The sequence below is a fragment of the Macaca thibetana genome, chromosome 13 (genome assembly GCF_024542745.1).
Source record: "Macaca thibetana thibetana isolate TM-01 chromosome 13, ASM2454274v1, whole genome shotgun sequence".
NCBI lineage: Eukaryota > Metazoa > Chordata > Mammalia > Primates > Cercopithecidae > Macaca > Macaca thibetana.
In genome coordinates this window covers 43,141,963-43,158,750 of record NC_065590.1, presented here as the reverse complement: position 1 = coordinate 43,158,750, position 16,788 = coordinate 43,141,963, and the positions used below count along the sequence as shown (strand labels likewise).

The 16,788-nt window shown below is 39.1% G+C and overlaps 1 protein-coding gene across 4 annotated transcripts in view; it reads left to right on the top strand.

The window, feature by feature from the left end:
- Positions 1-16,788, top strand: part of UGP2 (UDP-glucose pyrophosphorylase 2) — a 53,476-nt gene that overhangs the window by 34,474 nt on the left and 2,214 nt on the right. For all 4 annotated transcript variants that reach the window (XM_050753499.1, XM_050753496.1, XM_050753498.1 and 1 more), the window contains exons 4-8: positions 9,972-10,157; positions 11,463-11,596; positions 13,065-13,362; positions 13,851-14,048; positions 14,921-15,163. In XM_050753499.1, coding sequence (XP_050609456.1) covers positions 9,972-10,157; positions 11,463-11,596; positions 13,065-13,362; positions 13,851-14,048; positions 14,921-15,163 — 1,059 coding nt within the window. The remainder of the gene's footprint in view (positions 1-9,971; positions 10,158-11,462; positions 11,597-13,064; positions 13,363-13,850; positions 14,049-14,920; positions 15,164-16,788) is intronic.

Sequence of the window (16,788 nt, the reverse complement as noted above, 5' to 3'; positions counted from 1 at the left end):
CAGCCTCCTGAGTAGCTGGGATTACAGGCGGCTGCCACCATGCCCGGCTAATTTTTGTACTTTTAGTAGACAGGTTTTCGCCATGTTGGCCAGGCTGGTCTTGAACTTCTCACCTTAGGTGATCCGCCCACCTTCGCCTCCCAATGTGCTGGGATTACAGGCATGAGCCACTGTGCACGGCCACAAAAACCTTTTTAAATCTCAAGTTTTCTTTCTGTTGCTTTGAAAATTGCCTGATTTCTGTTACCAATTACATATTACTGGTTTTGCTTTCCTGGGGAAATTTGAGAACATACAAAAGCCCTAGGGGGTTGTTTATATGGCAGTGTTCTTGCCAGGGGAAGCATGAAGCCAACATATAGCCTTAGAGAGACCCTCTTTTCTCTGGCCATCCTGAGGCGTCTCAGGCAGTATGGTGCTATTTTAGGAGAAGAAGCATGGTTTGAAAAGGGAGAAATACTATCAAAACTTGGGTTTTTCCCAGAAGACTTTCTTAAACCAGGGGTCGGCAGACCTTTTCTGTAAGGGGCAGATAGTAAATATCTTAGGCTTTATAGGCCATACAGTCTGGGGATGATTACTCAATTCAGCCGTGGTAGCATGAAAATAGCCGTAGACTATATGTAAACTATGTTCCAATAAAACTTTATGAAAACAAGTGGCAGCTCTCTCAGACCATAGTTGTTGACCTCTGTCTTAATATCCTCAGGCTACACATGACTGGAGAGAAACTTTGGCTGAAGCCCATGTCTGGGAGATCATTCCGCTAGTTCGTGACTTGAAACCTAGAAATTCAATACGGTATTTCATAAAATTTGGGCCATTGTTTATAAGTTACACCTTTTATGTACCACTAAAAAAGAAAAGAAATCAACCAACTAACTGTAAGAACCTATTGGTTATATGGTGGATCCTGTTTTCAGAAACGTTAAAATGTTGGGTAGGGGTGAAGGGAGTGTGTCTGAATCAGTGAAGCAATAATAATACCAGCCAACATTTGCGTACTTACTATGGGGCCAGGCACTTTGCTAAGCACTTTATATGCATTATCTCATTTATCTTCATAGCAAATTAATGAAGTAAATGAAAAAGACTTAGAGTGGTTAAATAATTTGCCAGAATAAGTTGTGGATTCTAAGAAACCCAGGTAGCCTGGCATTAAAGCCTGTGTTCTCTCTCAGTTACTATACTTTAATGCCTCATTCAATTTTAAAGGAGGCTTTTTGTCAAATGATATCATTCATGTTGGAATTGATGTAGTTTATTGAATCGGGTCATGGAGGAAACAGCAACTACATAATTTCCCTTCAGCATGTCCTTGCAATTTCAGACATTTCTCAGTACAGCCAGCTATTGTGTGCCGGTGCCCTCAAAAAAAAAAAAAAAAAAGATTTACGAACCTCTTCTGAAACTGTTTTTTAAATGATAACATGTCTAAGCCAAGCAAAACTTGCTGGACAAGGTGTTGGTGCTCTGTATGCCAGTAGAGTGTCTATGATGCTAGCCAGCACTTCTGGTCCTGCTGCAGAGGAGAGTGAGCTCCACATATTACTGCAATTTCACCTTCTTCTGCATCTGTGAGCCGTACATCCAGGATGGTGCAATCCTGCATGAATGATGCAGACTTCTGCAAAGATGACCTTATTGACTTTCAAAGATACAGGACACACATGAATCACTCAGTTCTCAGAGTCTTAGAGAATTCTGGTGTTTGTAGCACAGGCTGCATACAACTATCAGAACAAAAGTTGTGGGAACTTGCTTTTGAGCGCATCAGGGTTTTCAGCACTTGTGACTATCAAAAAGAAAAGTCAAAATGGAATGGCAGTTAAAGATGGTATGCATGTAATCATCTCAAACCACATCACAGCATCAACTTCTTATTCAAGCCAAACAGAAGCCTTCTCATTGAAACTTAGTTTGGAGAGAGGTAAAGTTTATTTTTTACTCTATTTGCACATTAATTTTCACTGGGAAATAAATTACTTCTCTTACTAAGATTAATTTTATATTCTGTGAATGAAATTTCCAATGTAGTGAAGTAAATTGTAAGCAAACATTTTGTTTTTCAGGGGGTGGTGAACTAGTCTGAAAGAGGGTCCATTTTTTTATCTTCACAAGTACCTGTTGACTCATAAAACCTGTAAATTGCCAGTCTTAGCTGAGATGTGGAGGAGAAAGATAAAGTAGTTGGTGAAGTTGTGTGAGGGGAAAAAGTGCAAGGCCTTACAAGCAAGAGATGTGGTATGTTAGAGAACCCAATGCTCCGTGTTCTTGGAGCAGCATGTTAGGGGGAGTAGGAGAAGAAAGAGTGGAAGGTAAAAAAGGTCAAATCATTAAGGACCTTGCAAACTCTGTCTTCTAATTAGGATTAGATTCAGCTACATAGAATAGAGAAACCCAGAATAATACAATAGATCTGGAGAGAGGCAATCCACAGTTGGTAGGACAATTATGTGGTCATCAGAAACTTGGGCTTCTCTGTCTGGCTGCTCTGCCATCCTTAGAGTATCTCCTCTTGGTCCAGATGGCCACCAGAATGAACACTATTTATCATGCCTCTAGTCCAAACAGCAGGAAGAAGGAAGATGGCACAGACCCTGCCCTTTCACAGAGATTTCCTGGAAATCTTTTAATTCACTTCTAGTTAATTATATTGACCAGAACTTTGGCACAAATAGCTGCAAGGGAGACTGGAAATTGAGTCTTTTATTCTGGATGGCAGTGTGCCCAGCTGAAAGTCAGGGTTCTAAAGTGAAAGGGAAAAAAATGATGTTGGGGTAGGCAGCTAATAATCTCTGGCATGCCATACCAGTGCTTTATTTTGTGAATGATGCAATAAGAAGGGGAACATGCCAAATTTTTTTTAAAAGATTACCACTTGAGAGATGGAGGGTGGGTTGGAAAGAGGTAAAGGATCATAGAGACCACTGCAATAATACAGGTCATGAGACTGACAGGACTTGGTCATTGATCACATATGAGCAGGCTTCTGTCTTAGCAGCCGAGTATGTTATGTTGCCATAGAGACAGGAGTAATTGAAGCTGATTGCGTAGAAGAGGAGGTCTACTTAGAATGAGATTTTCAAGGAGCAGGCAGAAAAAGGAGGAAAACAGAGTATGGTGTTTCATAGGTCAAGGGGAATAGAGCACTTCAAGGTTTAGGGAGTGCTCTGTTGTGTCAGATGTATCTGCGAGTGCAGATAAGAAGTACTGATGTTATTGATAGGATTTAGCAACTTAGCAAAGTGGGAGGTGTTTGGGTCATGGGAACGGATCCTTCATACATGGCTTGGTGCTGTCCTTGTGGTGATGAATGAGTTCTCCATTAGTTATAGTGAGAGCTGATTGTTAAAAACAACAACAACAACAACAAAAAACAAACACGCCTGGCATCTCCCTCCCTTTTCTCTTGCTTCCCACCATGTGATTCTACAAACCAGCTCCCCTCTGCTTTCCACTATGAGTGGAAGATTCTGGAGGTGCTCACCAGAAGCAGATGCTGACTGACACCATGCTTCTTTCTTGTACAGCTTGCAGAACTGTGCACCAAATAAACCTCTTTTTTAAATAAACCGCCCAGCCTCAGGGATTCCATTATGGCAACACAACCGGACAAAAACATTATTCTAGGTATGACTTTTCTGTTATAAAGTAAATTTGTAGGATCTTGCAAATGATCTAGATTTTGGTTATTACCTTTAGAAATGTGAAATAGTACGTGAAAGTGACTAGCACAGGATTTGGCACACAAACCCTGTGCAGTAAGGGTTTAGTGAATAAGCCAGTGTTCTTGGAACACTTTCTGTACATATGGAGTGGCATTCCTAATTTGTTAACTGTTTACACAGCTCATTTCCCTTCAAGCAAACTTGCTTTTGTTGAAAAAAATTCTTTCAGATTGCAATAATCATACCCTTGTGAAGCATACAGGGCAGGTACTGTTAGCTTGCTTTGGGTGTTTGGCAATGTCTCCAGAAATAGCACAAATATGCTACCAAGAACTGGGTTATCCTATTACTAATGGGAACAGTGTGTCTGTGACTGTGTGATGAATTTGGCTTTTCTTCTAACTGGAAACTAAGTTGTGAACAAACTTGGCAAGGTACAGATCATGGTAGATAGTTTTAAAAAGATCTTTTTAAAAATCTCATTCCACTTTCTGCAGAAAAACTACATTGACATCCTAGAGGGCTGAATGTCGTTGAGAGCATGTTCTTCAGTAGACTGCCAATTACTTTCTTTCGCTTATTCCCCAGAGGACGTTAGCTATTTGGCAAATTCTTTTCCACCAGTGAGAGGAGAACATGAGTGGCCTGGCCTCCTCTGGACCTTTTGCCAGGAGCCTCATGCGGTTTGCCCCACATCACCTGTGGAGTTTTCCCTCCTGTCTGTTTAGTTGCAGTAGAGGTCTTAGAACACTGAATTTTATTCATGTTTTGGGAAAGAAAGAAACAGGGTGATTAGGATTGAGAGCACAAAGATTGCACTAGTGACTGACTAAAGTGATTCAGTCAGAGTAACATTGAGGCTGTATCCAGCAGTATGTGATGCTCCCTGATGGTCTCTGAACACTAGCCATCTTTGAGTAAATGTCTTTGTGCATTCTCCTGGGGGAGCTAAGTAGGGAAAGTGGAAGGCAGGCCTAAAACTTGTCTCTGTGACTAGGTGTGTCCTCTGTGACTTCAGCTGTTGCTAAGCAATTTTCTAACACATAGCCCCTTGGCTTGTTGAACTGAACAAAGCTCTGTGGGACTGCTTGGTTAGGTGCCTGGTAGAGAGTGTGGACAGTGTCACCAAGAAAGAGCACCTCTGCTGATACAGGGTGATTTGTGTGATGGAAAGCTGTGCTTACCACCAAATTTAACGTGTAATAAGCTTTAGACAAAAAGTGTCCTGGCTTCCTGGAATGGAATGACTAGTGCCTTTGTGCACACCTCTGTGTCTGTTGAGGGGTGGTGGTGGGTAGGGGCTGGGTATGTCAGGAAACATCAGTGAAAGACCTCCCCTGGCGGCTTCCAACAGTAACATTATCTTGACCACTTTAAATATTTCTCCTGTCTTCATACCCTGTTACTTCTTTCCTTTCCACAGTTATTCTGAGAGTCCTCTATGGTTAACAAATTCCTCAGCAGACCTACATTTAATTAGCTGCTTTTAAGGGTTGGATATAGCAAGACAAGAAGGTATTATTGAAAGCACCACATAAAGAACCATGGTTCCTTGACATTTTGAGAGGTGGGGTGACTTTCTGTCCCCTTAACTTAGCATGCAAGGTTATAAATACAACACATCACAGAGAAATTTGGCACTTACTTGAATGGTAAATAAGTCTTTATATTGTGAGTTGCTAGGACCTGTTCCCAAAAGTCTTTATTAACTTGGTTTTTGAATTCTGAATGTTGTCCATGGATCAGCTCATTTTATTTTATACCAAATATTTGAACAGTATTCAGAATTACATTTTAAATTCAAACTCAGTTTCTTAAGATGCCAACCTTGGGGATATTTGAGTTAAAACTAGAAGTATATTTAGTATACCTTTTGGCTGAAGGCCAAATGTCCTAGTGTTAAAATCAGTATGAGGCTGAGAATCTAGATCACCATCATAGAATAAGTTTTTGGGATAACAAAGAAATTGCAGTTGTTACAGTTCTATTTAGAAATTTAGTAACCAAGCTTTAACATGTTGATGTTACAGTGCAAGAACAATAGTTCATCAACATGGTTATCTGGTAGATTGCATTTGCGGTCACCATAATGCACATCTGTAACAGTAAATGGACTTACTTTGGTCAATGGAGGTTGTTGGAGGAGCAAGATATTTTCCAACTATTTTTGCTAGTAGTGAATGTGCTGATTATGATATAGATGCCATGATGTTAAGTTTTCCTTCCTCTCTAATAGTAACTGACTGAAGTGAAGCTCTGTCCTCTCAGTATCCTGAGCTTGTAAACTTCATTAATTTATGGCAGTGATGCCATTTCCTTGAAGTTATCTCACAAACTGAAGTTTTGTGCATGTTGACAGATAATTTCTGAATACTTTCTCATTTATATTACCTTATTTTGTGTGCGTTTTCAAAAATATTTCAGCATGCACTTGTTCCTCCCCACAATCACTTGAGATCTTAGATTTTGGATCTAGAAATTTGGCGATGGAGTAATGGCTCTCTTGACAAGTGTGTCTCTGAATATCAGTTTTCATTGCATAAACATACATTTTTACATTTTCTCTAAAACAGAATGAGTGGAAGATCTTCACAGCGTATCTTGTAAGAAGTCTGCATGCTTAGGACACATAAGTTGGTTACTTCTTAGCAGATTCTGGCAATTGAACTGTTGTTAGTAAGTCCTGCTGTGTTGGTTTTGTTACTTCCAAAGCATAATTTTGGGCCTTTTTTTTTTGTGCAGACAGCCTATATAAAATGTAATAACTGCCGTTCCATCTTGTGTGAACATCTCATATAAGCAAATGTTCTCTGATAGCTTGTCTTTGAAGCAGAATGATGAGAGTGGCCCATCATCTCTCAGCTCATAGCCAGCAGGTGAAAAGTATGGGTGAAACACTGAATGTTGGTGATTCCTAAATCATTCTCTCACCCTATTTGTCATTGATAATTGCATAACACTTTTATCTTTAATATTTCTTCAATCAGGTATGTTTTTAGCATTGTTGAATTGATCATTGTATTGTGCTTTCACACTTAAAACAGACTCTGATTATGTCTCCATGACTAAGTACAGGAAAGAAAAGCAGCACATTTAATTTCATTAACTAAAATTTATAATAAAACTTTCCAGTAACATGTTTCTACAAGGAACTTTGTACCTAGGACTCAGAACTTGGGCAAATATTTGTTTTCTCCTACTTAAAAGGGTTGGCAGTCTATATAAATCATTTTTATGTGCTTTAAATATATTTGTATAGCCTCTGAGGCCCAAGCAGTCCTCCCACTTCAGCCTCCCGAGTACCTGGGACTATAGGCATGCACCACCATGCTCAGGTAATTAAATTTTTTTTTTTGTAGAGGCAAGGTCTCACCATAGTGCCCAAGCTGTTCTCAAACTCCTGGGCTTTAAGTGATCCTCCTGCCTCAGACTCCCAAAGTGCGGGGATTACAGATGTGAGTCCTTGCACCCAGCCAGAACTTTCTGTTATTTATAGTGTGTGGATCAAAGCTGATTTAGCATGAATACATATGATTTTGGAGTTCTGTTTTCTCCTGGTGAAATTTTAAGGCAGCAATGTTGACATTTGGTTTTTAATTCATTTTCACTGGAGGTAAAAAAAAGTTCCTGTTAGTACTTTTTCTTGATGACTTATGTCCTAAATCAAATAGCTAAAAATTAAACATGGTTCCTAAAGCTCACTTTGTTTAATGCTGTGAATGTTAGTATTCCAAACATTTCTGTAAAGATTCGAATTAAGATGTAATCTAGAATTTTCTGCCTCACGTTATTATTTAAATTTGTATAAATATTTGTTCCCTCAAAAAGGGAATATTTTCCTACAGATACCTATCTAATGTACTGAGTTTTATGTTTGTTGTCATTCTGTTTTCTAACTTACTGATTTGAAAACATTAATTGTTATACATAAAATTAATAGCTTTCAGAATTATTGTACCATTTTTACTTTTATAATAAGCATTTATACTTTGATAAAATATTGATGTTACATGAAAATTTTCACTCCAAGTTACATCTAGATAATGTTTACCCCTAGTTGAAATAGAATATTCAAATATCAACAACAAACCCAGTGATATGCCTTGTTGAAATTACTGATATTGTAATGACAAGATGGGTCTTACTTTATAGTATGATTCAATTTATTTTAAAGTTTTGAGACAAATAAAATGGCGTAAAATATTGTTACACACATAGGTGGTAAAACTATAGACTAGAAGTCCAGATGATGGTTACCCATAGGGGTAGAAGAGGAATGTGATTAGGGACAGATGCATGGCAGTGTTCCTTTTTAAAAATGTTATTGTTGGCCGGGCGCGGTGGCTCACACCTGTAATCCTAGCACTTTGGGAGGCCGAGGCGGGCGGATCACAAGGTCAGGAGATCGAGACCATCCTGGCTAACACGGTGAAACCCCGTCTCTACTAAAAATACAAAAAAAAAATTAGCCGGGCATGGTGGCAGGCGCCAGTAGTCTCAGCTACTCCGGAGGCTGAGGCAGGAGAATGGCGTGAACCCGGGAGGTGGAGCTTGCAGTGAGCTGAGATCCGGCCACTGCACTCCAGCCAGGGGGACAGAGCAAGACTCCATCTCAAAAAAAAAAAAAAAAAGTTATTTTTTCAACCGTATATGTATATTTTATATCTTTTATAAACTTTTATGTATGTGATGTGCCACAATTAAAAATTTTAGGTAAAATTGGAAGACAGGCCTGTCCTACCATGTGGAAAATAGCTTCTGTGTACTCTTATTTTCTTTTTAAGTGTAGTCAAAACATAAATAGGTAACACTATCTCTGAACTAACAATTTAACCTAAAATGAATGCATGGACTAGGAGGTTTTGGTGATTTTCAGCTGATTTTCACATCCTTGTGAGACCTGTGTAAATATTAGGTTCTTGCTAGGAAGTGAAAAATAACTGATAAATGGAAATTCTTGGCTTTTACAAAATAATGGGAAAACATTTGGCCTGGTCCCATTTGCTGACTCTTCTAAACTATTAATTGACTACTTACAGCCATTGCATCACAGTGGTCTTTCCTTCCCCTCCCCTCCCTTCCTCTCCTGTCTCCTCTCCTCTCCTCTGACCAAGCATAAAGAGATTTTTGCTTCCATATGCTTAGATCACTGGAGTGTGAGCCTGTCAAGTTCTTTCCCAGTCACACCTACACATTTCTCTCTCTCTCTCACACACACACACGCGTTCCTACAGTAGCAGAACAAATAACAGCTAATGTCCACAAAGCACTTATGAGGTAGTTTTACTTTTTTCAGTCCATTATGTGTTAGCTGTCCTATACCAGGATGTAACTGAAGAGTCAGTTTGAGGACCTATTCCATTAAAACAAAATAACAGCAAACATGTCACATAAATGGATAGAAAATACATTGTGATCTTTCTGAAAGGTTTCCTTCTTACTGTAAGATGTTTAGACTTGCTTGTGCCTCTGCTTTGAATAAAAGAATCTGGGCCTCCGCTGTAAGTTGTCACTGTTCCTTTCCTATAAGGGAGAAGTTATAGATTAAGGCCCTCTGCTCACAGAAATAGATGAGGATGCTAGGGAGGAGATTGAGTTGGGGTTTTCTTTAGCCCCACCTCTTGCTCTTTTCCTCCCTTCCAGGGCATTTCTTAGAACAGTGACAACACTTAATTTTCCAGTATTGGCTTTTATATGGTGACACCTGAAAGTTAAATTCTTGAGGAAGGAATTCTGTCCTTGTGCATACTTGACAAAAAGTCTATGCCACCTTCCTTTGAAAGGCAAACTTATGACTGAATAGAGAATGGCAAGGAACAAGTGTGTTTTGGTATTTGCCTCCTGTGGTAGAAGGAATAATGTGTAATTTTGTATCTGGTTCTCCAGAATTGAAGTAGAGCCATAATACACCAGAAATATTTAGACTTGATGAGTCTAAATAAATGACTTGATCATTTGCAGTGTTGATACAAATTGGGAATTCTGAGTGTTTGAAGATACTCCAAGAGATCTGGATGTTCTTACCAGCCAGACAATATATGGGGCCTACAACTTTTTCCCCCTTCTCGTACTCCTTTGTAAAGTAAATGATCCACTGAACTACTGTGTGCAAGGGAAGTTGCCTGTTAAAGTACTTGATTTTGAACCACAAGGGCCTCTGACATTAAAGAAAAGTTGATTAAAATTTTCCAGAGAAACCAAAACTCTTTATGGAAGCATGGAAATAACCCTGGGATTGATATGTTTTAATGTCCCTTTAAAGCTGTTTGAATTACTCCTATAATGTTATTTTTCTTTCAGATTCAACCCTATGAAAAGATAAAGGCCAGAGGCTTGCCTGATAATATATCTTCTGTGTTGAACAAACTAGTGGTGGTGAAACTCAATGGTGGTTTGGGAACCAGCATGGGCTGCAAAGGCCCTAAAAGTCTGATTGGTGTGAGGAATGAGAATACTTTTCTGGATCTGACTGTTCAGCAAATTGAAGTGAGTAACATTTAGCATTTTTCATGAGATACTAAACTAGTTTTTAGTTTTTAAGTTATCATAAATGTTATATTATAAAATGTAGCAGATGTGAATTTGAGCTAACCAAAGAGCTTGCTATCTTTAGTCTCTATTGGTGGAAAAAAGGTTTAGTGTTCTTAAGGGCAAATCCTTAAGGTTATGTAAAGGCTTTTGATCTTAAATAGCACCTGTGGTTGTTGAAATCTCTGGGTCTGTTGAGATTCTCTTTTGATATCCCACCCTTCTACCCACTTTCTTTCTGGGGGCAGCCTTCATCAAGGCTGGGATGATCTTGCTTTATTAACCCTTTTGGGAGGGTGGGGAAGATGTTATGTATTTGGCTGCAGGCCCTGCATGCTAAGAACTGTTCTTGGCTTCTCTCTTACGACAAAGTCATTAATCGTATACCATAAGCTCTTCTGGGGCAGTGGCCTTATTTTTTCCATCTCCTTATCCTATTGCCTAGTATGGTGCTGGCAACTATAATCCTAACGGCTAGTTGTAGCAGTGGCTAACATGTATTCAGCACTTATTGTCCACCAAGTGTTATTCTGAGCTCTTGATATGAATTTACTCATTTGTTCCTCTCAACAACTCTTAAGTACTGTGATCCCCATTTTACCAATGAGGAAACCAAAGCACAAGGAGGTTGGTTACTTGTCCAAGGTTCCCAAGCTAGTTAGTAAGTGCAGAATTAAAATTTTAACATAGGGCAGTCTGACTTCTAAGACCTTGTTTTCTTCACACTCTGTGTTGCCTCTTAGCTCTTCTGAGGTTGAAAAGATTTCAGTTGGGGTGTGATTCAAAATTTTTGATCATTAATTTTGAGAGTAGGGAGCCATGCCTTTGTCACATTTGTACTTTCATCCCTACAGAGATGTTAACATAGAGTAAATGCTTAATCAGCACTTGCCTACCCAGTAAGGCCACAGAGCACTGTAGCTATACACAAGCTCCAGACTCAAACTGCCTGGGGTGGGGAGGTGGGGGTCCCACCTCTGCCATTGCCAGACCCACCACCTATCTGGGCCTTAGTTTAGTCATCCGTAAAATACAGACAGTAGTTTCTATCTCAGAGGGTGGTGATTTAATGAGCAAGTGCATGGTGAATTGCCTAGCAAAATGTCTGGCTCATGCTGAGCAGTTTTATGTCAAATCTGTATATTTGGCTACATACAGATGATGTTTTGGACATTTTATGATTTAACCCTTAAGAATTAATTTTGCATATTTGAGCAAAAGAAAAGTGAGTCTGGGTAATCTAATTGTCATTTTCCTCCCTAGCATTTGAATAAAACCTACAATACAGATGTTCCTCTTGTTTTAATGAACTCTTTTAACACGGATGAAGATACCAAAAAAATACTACAGAAGTACAATCATTGTCGTGTGAAAATCTACACTTTCAATCAAAGCAGGTACAATGAGTAAAAAATTAACTCTGGGTGTGTTACTCCTGGGAAAGGACTTCTTTATCTTGTTTATAACAGAGCAGTCTCAAGATGTAAAGGCACCAAATATTGATGTTCACAAGTGTTTGATGCCCATAAAAGCTAAGCATTGATAATGTGATTGTTATAATCACTCTGGTTCTCTAACTTCCAGTTCTTAAAATTCAGTCTGCTTGAGACTCTGTTCCATGTCCAGAATATTTGGGGATAGCTTAAGCATTTGCTTTCTGAGAGCATATTTGGTCTCCAGGTGGGTCTGTGAAAATCTTTTTATATTCCTACATTATTGATAACTTTTCCTATGGAAAGGAATTTCTTCAACATCTTTTATGGGCTTGGGGTAATTTAATAAATTCTGGAGAAAATTTTTGAGGAATAGTGAGTAAAAAGTAAATTCAGATGATGAGTTGTGACTGAAGGCCAGGAAACTGGAGAAATAAGACTTCCATTTAAGGGATGGACATCAGTCCACATGAACTTGTACAGAAGGGGTATTTCGAGACTGGGTGTGCTGGCTTATGCCTGTAATTCCAACACTTTGGAAAGCCAAAGCAGGAGGATTGCTTGAGCCTAGGAGTTTGAGACTAGCCTGGGCAACATAATGAGACCTCATCTCTACAAAAAAAATTAAAAAATTAGCATTGATGGTGTGCCCTTGTAGCCCCAGCTACTTGGGAGGCTGAGGTGGGAGTATCACTTGAGCCCAGGAGGTCGAGGCTGTAATGAGACATGTTTGTGCTACTGTACTCCAGCCCAGGCAACAGAGCAAGACCCTATCTCAAAAATAAAAAAGGGACATTTCTACAGTTGTACCATTAGTTTGTTTGGTTGTTTTTAAGATCTATTTCCCATGGTTACTTTTTTTTTTTTTTTTTACTTCGCAGATGTTTTGCCTTTATTTTCTGGTCTTCAGTCTGTTGCAGTGCTAGCTCCTGTTTTCCTCTTGCCCCATCACCAGCTTTACCTTTCTCACTAGTGGTGGGAAGCAGACATCTTGGAATGCTAACCTGGTGCTTATTTTCTGGGAAAGAAAGAGATCCACCCCTGAATATATCCATTTGTAAGAATGGGCAGTTTTTCCCAGATAAGTTTTCAGGGAAAAGAACCATCCCACAACTATATAGGTTTGAGAAAATTTATTTGATATATCCCTCCTCTTGGAGAGTCATAAAACATTAATATTTTAAAAATATAATGGGTCCTCCCATCTTTATAACCATAGAGACATGTTTTTGCAGCAGCTATCACCATCTAGAAAACAGATTTTGGACAACACAGATACTGAGAGATTTTCTTAAATGGATTCACCTATAATGATTGATAAGACTCTGAAAAGAAGTGAAATTTTATGTAACTTTAATGCATTATTTTATTTAAAGGTCTGAAATGCTCTACAGGGTCAATATTGAAAAAGAACTTTTTTTTTTTTTTTAAGGTACCCGAGGATTAATAAAGAATCTTTACTTCCTGTAGCAAAGGACGTGTCTTACTCAGGGGAAAATACAGAAGCTTGGTACCCTCCAGGTCATGGTGATATTTACGCCAGTTTCTACAACTCTGGTTTGCTTGATACCTTTATAGGAGAAGGCAAAGAGTATATTTTTGTGTCTAACATAGATAATCTGGGTGCCACAGTGGATCTGTATATTCTTAATCATCTAATGAACCCACCCAATGGAAAACGCTGTGAATTTGTCATGGAAGTCACAAATAAAACACGTGCAGATGTAAAGGTAAATACTGAGAGGAAGCAGTTTAGGGCTTCATGTTTTCACATTTCATAAGTTATGAAGTTATTTGAAAGTTTCTATGTTAAACAATACATTTAACCACTTAGTATCATAAGAAAGGGTGAGATGATATTATGTGGAATACTTTCAGTTCTGTTTGACATAATAATATGTATCATAAATCCATAATAAATAGTATCAAAATCATCTCTATTTTTTTGGATAAGCTACATCAATAATTTTAACTAAAATAGTTTCTTATATATTTATGGCAAAAATCTGAAACATGTGAAACCTTTCAGTAAAGTTGTCCAGACCTTTAATACTCTTTTAGTTTGACATTTAAATGTTATTCCATTGTCCCTTTTATGAAAATGTACTGTTTCTACATAATGTATTTATATATTTTTTATATTATCACTATCTTTGTACTTACGAAAAACTGCACTTGGGACAGATGTGGAGGCACTCACTATTTTCTGCCTTTCTAGGGCGGGACACTCACTCAATATGAAGGCAAACTGAGACTGGTGGAAATTGCTCAAGTGCCAAAAGCACATGTTGACGAGTTCAAGTCTGTATCAAAGTTCAAAATATTTAACACAAACAACCTATGGATTTCTCTTGCAGCAGTTAAAAGACTGCAGGAGCAGAATGCCATTGACATGGAAATCATTGTGAATCCAAAGGTAAGCCAAGGTTGTGGCCCATTGAGCTTCCTGGTTCCTAAGGTCATAGTAGGCTACACACAGACCCCACTGCCCACTCCCTCTGCCCCATCGATTCCATTGGTCACTCCCTTTCGCCTTTTCAGACTCTCTAGTTCCTAGCCCTGTCTTCCAGAATCTGCTGTCACCCCTCTAGCATGCCAAGTTATGGTGCCCTATACCTGACCCTGGATTGTGGTAGTGGCAAAAACATTGGGCTTCAAAAGTAGAGAACCTACTTCAGTCTTAGTTGTTGCTGACACTCATAAGTCATTTGGCCATCGGTACTTTGCATGAGTTTTCTGAACCTACGGTTGTTTATCATAAAATGGAAATGGTATTACTGAACAGAAGAGTTTTAAGATTGAAAAAAGATTACATGTATAAGAGGTTGGCATATGATAGGTGCTTAATAAATGTCAGTTCTCAAAATTATTTTTCTGGCCAGGCTTAGTGTCTCATACCTGTAATCCCAACACTTTGTGAGGCCGAGGCCGGCAGATCACTTGAGGCCGGGACCAACCTGGCCAACATAGTGAAACCCCATCTCTACTAAAAATACAAAAAATTAGCTGGGCGTAGTGGCACATGCCTGTAATCCCAGCTACTCAGGAAGCTGAGGCATAAGAATTGCTTGAACCCAGGAGGCGGAGGCTGCAGTGAGCCGAGATCGCGCCATTGCACTCCAGCCAGCCTGGGTGACAGAGCAAGACTCTGTCTCAAAAAGAAAATCTTTTTTTTTTCCATCAATGGATCTCTGAAGTCACTTCCCAAATATTAACTAACCTACATGAAACTAAGTTGTAGGTGCTTAAAACCTCTGTTCTCTATTCCCCACCCCTAATTTCTTACAGACTTTGGATGGAGGCCTGAATGTCATTCAGTTAGAAACTGCAGTAGGGGCTGCCATCAAAAGTTTCGAGAATTCTCTAGGTATTAATGTGCCAAGGAGCCGTTTTCTGCCTGTCAAAACCACATCAGATCTCTTATTGGTGATGTCAAACCTCTATAGTCTTAATGCAGGATCTCTGACAATGAGTGAAAAGCGGGAATTTCCTACAGTGCCCTTGGTTAAATTAGGCAGTTCTTTTACAAAGGTATGTAACTATAAAGATATGTGAGTTCATATTTCTTAAATGTGTAATTATAAAAATATGATATACATGTGAATTGGAGACTAATTACAGTCTCTACCCCTGACCTGTTGTATTCCTCTGTCTTTGATATCTTTTAAAGGGAATTCATCATAGAAGATAAAGATTTTACTTCACATTTGAAACATGATTGCCATATGGGGAGTAGAAAATAATCTTTAAATTTTGGGGCATTTTATCTTCTGTCTCTTCCAAGACCAGTACTGCTTTCATCAGTGGGAAAAGGTTAATTCTGGCTTAACAAATACTTATTGAGCCCCTATCATGTACTGGGCAGTGTTCTAGGTTCTAGGGATTTAGTAGTAAACAAAACAGACTAAATCTTTGTCTTCACAGAATTGACATTCTAGTGGGGAAAGGATGATAAGTAAATGTATGATATGCCAAGTGGTGGAAAATGCTATGGAGAAACAAAGCAAGGATAGAGAAAAGGGAATGCCTCGGGGCGTGGGGATTGAGGGGGGTGGTGATGGTGTAATTTTACGTTGAGTGGCCACAGGCAGCCTCATTGAGAAGTTGATTGGGTCTGACAAATGGGTATCTAGTGCAAAAAGTGTTCTAGACAGGTGGAATAGCAAGTACAGTTAAGTCCTCAGTGTCATCAGTATGTTCTTGGAAACTGCCACAGTAAGCAAAACAATGTATAACACATTTTACCATAGGTTAATTTATATAAACAAGAGTTCAGTTCCTACAGTTTATTTCTGGTCACAAAAATATCACCACATTTTAAAACAAAAACAAAACACTTCTAATATTAAACCCTGAAATAAATGTGAGCTGTACATACATTGACTAATAAAAACAAGATAATTCTTGACTAACTTATTCCAGTTCAGGTTCATGGGTGACCAGAGTTTATCCCGGCAGCTCAGGGCACAAGGCAGGAGCCAACCCTGGACAGGCTGCCCCCATCTCAGGGCACACTCACACCTACCCACAGTCATACTGGGACCATGTAGACACACCAGTTCACCTAACATGCACATCTTTGGGATGTGGGAAGAAACCGGAATAGTTGGAGAAAACCCACACAAATGTGGGGAGAATGTGCCAACTCCACACAGACAGTAGTCCTGGCTGGGAATCTTTTTTTTTTCCTCATCAACGTTATAACAAAATAACATTGAACAAAACAGCACTGTCTGTGGACCTGCTGTAAAACTCCACCTTAGCCTGATGAGTGGAATCTAAAAAATTTAATCAATGAAATATGACACTGTGAGCCTTTGTGGTTGGCCTATGGGGTCCTGCTCTGCCATCCCAGTCTATTTTAGTCCTGGGTGTGGTTTGGTGCCACCTGCTGTGGATGTGTAGAATGCAGATGGGGAATTAGAAAACTATGAATGCATGTGTCCTCAGTCAAATGAAGAAAATATTTCAAGACAGTGGGAATGATCATCTGTCAAATGCTCCTGCTGATTCAAGAAAGATGGGAATTAGATGTATCAGTATGGAGGTGTGGGAGCCTCACAGGCGTGGATTTAAGAGAGAATGAAAAAGGAGGAATTGGAGATATGAAGGTAGAAAACTCAAGAGTTTTGCCTTAAAGAGAAAAAGAGAAATGG